This window comes from Lynx canadensis, chromosome A3 (genome assembly GCF_007474595.2).
Source record: "Lynx canadensis isolate LIC74 chromosome A3, mLynCan4.pri.v2, whole genome shotgun sequence".
NCBI classification, from domain to species: Eukaryota; Metazoa; Chordata; class Mammalia; order Carnivora; family Felidae; genus Lynx; species Lynx canadensis.
In genome coordinates, this window is record NC_044305.1 from 46,153,762 (window position 1) to 46,160,591 (window position 6,830).

General features: G+C 57.3%; 1 protein-coding gene across 1 annotated transcript; it reads right to left on the reverse strand.

Moving 5' to 3' along the window:
• Positions 1 to 788: 788 nt before the first annotated feature.
• NKX2-2 (NK2 homeobox 2) lies at positions 789 to 3,280 on the reverse strand. Its single transcript, XM_030309013.1, has 2 exons — positions 2,986 to 3,280; positions 789 to 2,032 (listed from the first exon to the last, which is right to left on the reverse strand). Exons 1-2 carry the CDS (start codon positions 3,242 to 3,244, stop codon positions 1,470 to 1,472), a joined length of 822 nt encoding a protein of 273 aa, XP_030164873.1. The 5' UTR covers positions 3,245 to 3,280; the 3' UTR covers positions 789 to 1,469.
• Between the last annotated feature and the right edge of the window lie 3,550 nt (positions 3,281 to 6,830).

Consider the following 6,830-nt stretch of genomic DNA (forward strand, 5'->3'; position numbering starts at 1 on the left):
CCCCTCTCCGCTCCTCGCCCTGATCTTGGAGCGGTCTCCTAAGCTGCCTCCAGTCAGCGGATTTTGAAAAAGGGGTGGGGAGTAGAGAGAAAGCCGACCAGTCTCAACCTCAGCGTCCCCACCCCCCTTCTCCGCGCGAGGTAAATCAAATGCAACAAAGTGAAAGTCATCGAGTGTAGTGGCTTCAACAGCTTCTCAGGCTGAAGGAGCCACTCGTAGATTTGGGCGAGCGAGGGGGGCTTGCTCCCTTCGCTATGGCGTTTTCCAAAGTCAGTTATCCTCCCGAAGCCAGGACGCTGCGGTCCCCGATTCAGGAGGCTCTAAAGGCCCGGGAGAGGGCAGGCGACCTCGGGCTTCGGGTCGACAGCTCGAAGACCCAAGGCCAAGCGCTCCCGCCCCAGCCCGGGATCCGAGGCGCAGGGCTTGGCCAGCCCGCCCGGGCGAGGCCTGTTTCGCGAGCCTCTCTAGCGCCCTGGGAGTCCCCGGTTCCTTGCCCCGAGGGGAAGCGTGGATGAGGCCTCGGGCCCGGCGCAGGGCGACAAAGTAAGACAAACGGGAGGGCCGGGCTTGGTTTTTTTAAACACAGGATTTTTATTAAAATTCTTATTTAAAAAATCGAAAGCTTTCAGCGCCCGGCGCTCTTGGGGAACCGCACGGAACCGCTGAGCTCCAAGTTCCGGGGCTCAGGACCCGGAGATGGGGCAGGGGGCTTCTCGCCTACACATTTTTTTCTTTTTCATATTTGAGAAATGTTTGCACTGAACAAAGTATAAAAAGAAAAGAAAGCAGGAGTAACCAAACAGAAGCAAACCAAAAACAAACCACAAAGAAAGGAGATGGGCCCCGAGGGAGAACAGGCCCGCACTGAAGATCATTTTGGCAACACTCACCACCGATATTTACAACGAAAAGCGAAATCTGCCACCAGTTGTGAGAACGTTTACATGGCCATAAATATTTAGCATTTTCTTATAAAAAAAAAAAGGAGGAAAAAATTCTCTATATTTTTAAAGTGTTCTCCACTTGCTTTAGAAGACGGCTGACAATATCGCTACTCACACAAACATATTTTACAAAATTCACAAAAGCGGGGAGGGGGATGTGTTGGTCTTTTTCTCGTTCTCAAGTGAGGACGCTATCGCTGGGACGATTTGGTCCCCCCCCCCCCCCGGGGGGAGGCAAAGAAGCGAAGCTGCGCAAACATTCTGTAAACAGGGCTTAGAGTTCAGCCCTCTCCAAAGGTTCCGAAAGAGAGAGGGATGGGGCAGAGCTGCGTGGATGGAATCTGCCACTCCAGGGAGTCTCAGGCAACCTCCCGGCGCCTCCCCAACGGAGCCAAGAGTCAGCTCGACTCCAGAATAATAGTTATAATAATAATAATAATAACCACCGTAAGGACCGAGTCCTCCTCGCCGCCGCCGCCGGGGTGGGGCCTGGGCCTAGGGCCGCGAGTCTCGGAGGGGCGGCGCTCACCAAGTCCACTGCTGGGCCTGGACAAGGGGGTGTGCTGTCGGGTACTGGGGGGTGCTGGCCGAGCTGTACTGGGCGTTGTACTGCATGTGCTGCAGAGACTGCGCGCTGTAGGCCGAAAAGGGGATGCCCGCCTGGAAAGTGGCGGCTGCCAGGTCCTGGGCTTTGAGCGCGTGGCACGGTTTGCCGTCCCTGACCAAAACGGGCACGGCCACCCGGCGCGGCGAGGGCAGGGGTGTCACCTCCATACCTTTCTCCGCCCGGGCGCGCTTCATCTTGTAGCGGTGGTTCTGGAACCAGATCTTGACCTGCGTGGGCGTGAGGCGGATGAGGCTGGCCAGGTGCTCGCGCTCGGGCGCGGACAGGTACCGCTGCTGCCGGAAGCGCCGTTCCAGCTCATAGGTCTGCGCCTTGGAGAAGAGCACCCGCCGCTTCCGCTTCTTGCCCGCGTCCCCCCCGCCGCCCGGGGTCTCCTTGTCATTGTCCGGTGACTCGTCGGCCGAGGGCTCCGGGGACTTGGAGCTTGAGTCCTGGGGCGCCGCGCCGGCCGCCAGCCCATGCACTGGGGGAGAGAGAAGCGCGTCAGGCGCCTGGAGGCCGCGCGCCGGCACAGCCAGACCCTGAGCGCCCGGGATCCTCCGTGCGCCCTCGGCCCTCGGCGCCGCGAAGCCTGGCCGTACTGCCTTCGCCTTGACCCCCGCCCTGATCCCTGCACGACAAAACCGTTGGCTTCCCCCAGGGGAAAGAGGAAAAACGACTTGAGTGGGGGGCTCCAGACTCGCGTTTCTAGGGGTTCTCACAGTGTGGGTGCGTATTTGGGGAGAGTGGCGCGCGGAGAAGATCGTTGCGGGTTAAGGGCTCCGGCCCCCTTAAGCAGTTTCCTCTCCGGAGGAACGTGGGTAGATTTTTAAAAGAAAACCCCCACAATCCCGGCATTGATCGGCTCGGCCATTTAAGGAACGTTTTTGGGGGCTTTCGTTTTTGCTTTCGGACTTTCTGGACACCCTCCGCACCGCACAAAGCGTCCTCTATGATCTTGCAAGGGGGCAGGGTGAGCTATTTATACCCGAGCTACCGGGAGCCTCCCCCACCCTCTACCCGTACCCCGAGGCTCGCTGGCTCGCTCCAGTGCTCCAGGCCAGTCTCTCCTGTCTGTGGGGATGGGGGGAGTGGGGGGGAGGGTTCCGACCGGAGCCATCAGTCCTGGGTTGACTTCTGTAACCAGCCCTTGGGAGGTATTCCCCTCCCCTCCCCCTCGTTTCCCCAATTTCTTGCTTTGAAAAAAACATCCGAGACCAAGTCTTTTTCCGGTACGGGGATGGTGGGGGGGGGGGAGGCTGAAAAGGGGGAAAGAGCTAGGGCATCATTAACAAGTGTTAAAAATCTTTCCAGAGGAGCAGGGCGAGGGGTCTGAGTTTAGATGGCTCCTTCCCCTTTCTCCCCCAGTGTCCATCCCGAGCTTCAGCCACGGGAAGAGAGGCGCTACGGCCGCAGCGGCCAAGTTTCGCTACTTACGGGAGTACTGGAGGCCCTCGGTGCTGGCCAGCCAGCGCGTATATGGGTTGTCGCTGCTGTCGTAGAAGGGGTTCTTCAGGGGCAGGCTCTGCACCGTGTCCAGGGTGCCCTGCCCCAGCGGCCCGGCCCTCTTGGAGGGCTCCGGCCCCTCGCTCTCCTCCTCTGGCCCTTCGGCCACCGAGCCCTCCTCATCGTTGGTGTCCGGCAGGTCCAAGATGTCCTTGACCGAAAACCCCGTCTTTGTGTTGGTCAGCGACATGGCTCAGGACCCCGCAATTTATGCAGCAAAGTTGTAGCTTCACTTGGTCAATTCGTGGCGCTCCCCAGTTGGGGCGGGGAGGGGGTATGGGGGGGGAGGGATAGGGGGAGGGGAGGAGGGGGTGGGCTTTAATTATTGAGATAATTATTATTTTAAAAAAGCGAAAGAAACTATAAGGAAGGGTAGGGGAGAAAAAAAGGCCAAAAGCAACGCCTGTGTCTTCTCTGAAACCACGCTGAAATGGACGCGGGGACTGGGCGGGCCAGTGCGCCGAGCGCTGCGGGCCGGGCCCTAGTTTGTAACTCCAGGAGGGGTGCCAAGGAGGCGTCAGCTCGGGCTCCGGCGGCCGCTCGGCGCGCGGTGGCGGCTGGTGGCGAGGAAAAAATGGGCCATTGCCCGAGCGATCAGTCCATATAAGGCTGGGCTCCACTCACGAACCTGGGGAGAGGGGGGAGAAGAGGGGGAGAAAGAGAGGGAGGGAAAGAGAGGGAGGGAGGGGGAGCCAGAGAGGGAGCGAGAGAAGGGTGGAAAAAAAAGGGGGGGAGACATTAAAACGCAAAGGTTGGACACGTGTGGGCGGGTCTTGGAAGTCAAGTGGATGAAGACAGTATTTGCAGATGTGAAATTGTGGGTTTTGGGGAGCTCCGCGCTCCCAGCCAACGGCCCTCTAGAGCAAGATGAGAGGTGTAACGTGTCAATTAATTGCAAAGACGGGGCGAGCCTTTTTTACCCAGTATTTACATACAAAGGACCACCGCGTCGCTCGCGAGTCCACACACTTGAAAAGGCCGTTTTAACAAATTGCATCTTTAAAAAAGCGGAGGAGGAGGAGAGAAAACAAAACAGAAACCGAGAGGAGCAAAAAAAAAAAAACAAAAACAAAAACAAAAAAAAAACAAAACACACACACGCACACACACACACACACACACCAAAAACAAAAAACAAAGCAAAAAAAAAAAAACAAAAAAACAAAAAAAAAAACCCCAAAACCCAAAAAACCAATCTTAACATTCACCGGTTCCTACCTCCCCGCCCCCGTGCGCCCGCCCCCAGCAAGCCAGAAAATTGGCGATTTGTGGTGCCTTTGGAAAAGGGGGAGGGGGCGAAGGCTGAGCCGCGGAAATCTCTCCTCATCGCTGGTGGTTCCCTAAACAAGATCCGGTTCAAATGGCAAGAGCCCAACTTCTGTAAGCCTCCTAGGTCAATATTTTGGTTGAGGCTTAAGGATGAGTACTAGAAATGACAAGGCAAGTAATTGATTCTAGTTAACGCCGAAAGAGCCCGAAACCCAGGAGAGGGATCGGCTTGGGGCCGGCCGGAGCCACCACCAAACGACCCCACCCCCCTCCAGCCACCCTTTATTTGCTAAAGACTTATTTATTTCCTTCACTCCGCCTCTCTCTCCCCAACCCCCTTCCTTTTCTAAGCGGCCCGGGAGGACTGCGCAGTTCACTCGCTGCTTTGCGGGCGGCCCAGGGAGGGGCGGGTGGGGGGTAGGGAACTCGAACTTGGGCTGGGTTCTGTCCCCTGCCCCGCCGCCTCTGGGCTCCGCGGGCCGCGGTCTCCTGGTAGAGGAAAGGGCAAACGGCCCCGAGCCCTTCTTGCCCATTATTATGCCTCGACCTTCCAGCCCCCTCCCTCTCCAGCCTCCAGCAGAGGTGGAGCGTTAGGAAGGGAGAGGGGAGGAGTGGAGAGACAGGGGCGCTGTATCCAGCCCGGGTGAGGACCCCGAAAGCCACGGGGGAGGGGGTCACAGAGTAGGCGGATGGTGTTGTTTTCTTCGGAGTTTTCTTCTCTCAAGCAAGTCCTTAAATTTCGTCTCCTTTTAGTCACCCCAGGAGCGCAATGGGAGTACTAGCTCCAGGCTGCCAGCGGGCATTAGGTTTGTGTGAAGTTTCCAACCTTTCGCCAGCCTGGGAACTGAACTTTCTTGGGGCAGCACCTTCTCTGGGGCGCTGGGGAAGAGAAGTCAAAGCAGTACTTCCCGCCCCTCTTTCCAGTTTTTTTTGTCGGGGAGAGAGCAGTTGAGGGGTAAGGTTTGCTACCTGAGGCTCCTGTCCGTCCCAGAAATGCGTCTTGAAGGTGCTTTGCCCGGGGGTGGGGGTGGGGTGGAAAGGAACAGAAAGGGCCGCGCGCGGAGCTCCGGGTCTCGCCTTCCCCTCTGCCCTTAGCCCCACGGCGCGGAGCGGAACGCGCGGACGCCCCGTCTGCTCCACGCTCAGCTGCGGCGGCCGCCTCCACCCTGCCGCCCCCGGGTTGCCAGCGACCGGCGAGGGCGGCTCTCCTCGAGCCGTTCGGCGGCTTTCTGCAGCCCTGGCTGCCTCGCCCCCAGTATGTGACGTGGGTGACAATGGCCCAGGTTAGAGCGAGCCCCTCGTCGGCGCGTCCTGGGTGGTCGGACCCGGGCAAACACAAATACAAACCGATTGCTAAGCTGCGGACAATGAGCGAAATGTAGACAAATGTCCCGCTCCCGTTGGAAGCCTTTGTCCCGGCTCGGTTTTTGCATTTATTTCAGTGGCGAAATAATACATGATTGACGCTCTCTTTCAACGTGTCCTAACTGTTTGGAATAAATCTAAGGCTGTTCCTAGTTGTCATGGCGTTCAACCCTTTTCAATGGACTATCTCTTCATTCATTTCTGAATCCGTCCACAATATTAAGGAAACCCCTTCATGTCGACGCTCCCCATTCCTCTCTTTCTCCTCCTACTTTTTCTTTTCTCCTTTCTCCCCCTCCTTCCTCTTTTTTTCCCTGCAAGAATTAGAAACTGGTTTGAATCGTGTTCCTCGAACCCCTTACTTTTCGTGCTTTTTTCTTCTCTCTCTCTCTCCAGTCTGTCTTTCCCAGCCTCTCTCCCCATTGCCTCCCCCTCCCCCCTTTCACGTGGGAGCTCTCTGCCCTGTCCTGTCGGAGCGAGGAAGTTGGTTCTCCAGGAGTTGGGGGGTGGGGGGAGGCAGGCCGGCTGAGTTTGGAAACAGAGGCAGGCTGGGCCTGCCCCTAGCCATTGTTAGTCCACTGCTAAATAAATAACTGGCGAGAGAAAGTTCCTCAACGCGAGCATTGCAGAAAATACCCTCCTGTGGTTCCTCCCCTTGCTCCTCTCTCCCAAGGAGGGGGGTGTCTTGGGGACTAGAGCAGTCTCCAGGGATGGGGAAGGGCCAGAAATGAGTCTGGTTGGGCCAGGTCAATCAATTCTTGGGTTAGGTGAAAAATGGTCTTTTGGCAAGAAGTGTCCCTTTTTGCACATCCTCAGAGCCATCTTGGGGGGGGGGGGTGTCACCTCCAGGCTCCCTCTCAGAGTTCGCTCATTTCCTCACCTTGGAACCACCTAGCTCCATTCCCAAAGTCTCCCTCCCTTCCTCCAACTTAGAGGGCCTTTCTCCCAAGATGTAATCATCCTGCCCTCATTTGTCTGGGCCCCTCCCTTCTCCCTGGGAGCCTCCACGGTAGGCCAAGCACCTGAGAGACCACTATTTTCCCACCGGAATCCAGGCTCCTGGGAATTCATCATGGAGAGGGAGTGCTGACAATGGGGCCTGGAGAAGGAGACCCCTAGCTCAATTCTGGAAGGTTGAGCTC

Excerpts from the sequence above, each read along its gene's own strand:
- NKX2-2 (XM_030309013.1), bottom strand. The coding sequence starts at position 3,244 with ATGTCGCTGACCAACACAAAGACGGGGTTTTCGGTCAAGGACATCTTG. Across the intron at positions 2,033-2,985 it reads CGAGGGCCTCCAGTACTCCC|TGCATGGGCTGGCGGCCGGC; the intron begins GTAAGTAGCGAA and ends TCTCTCCCCCAG.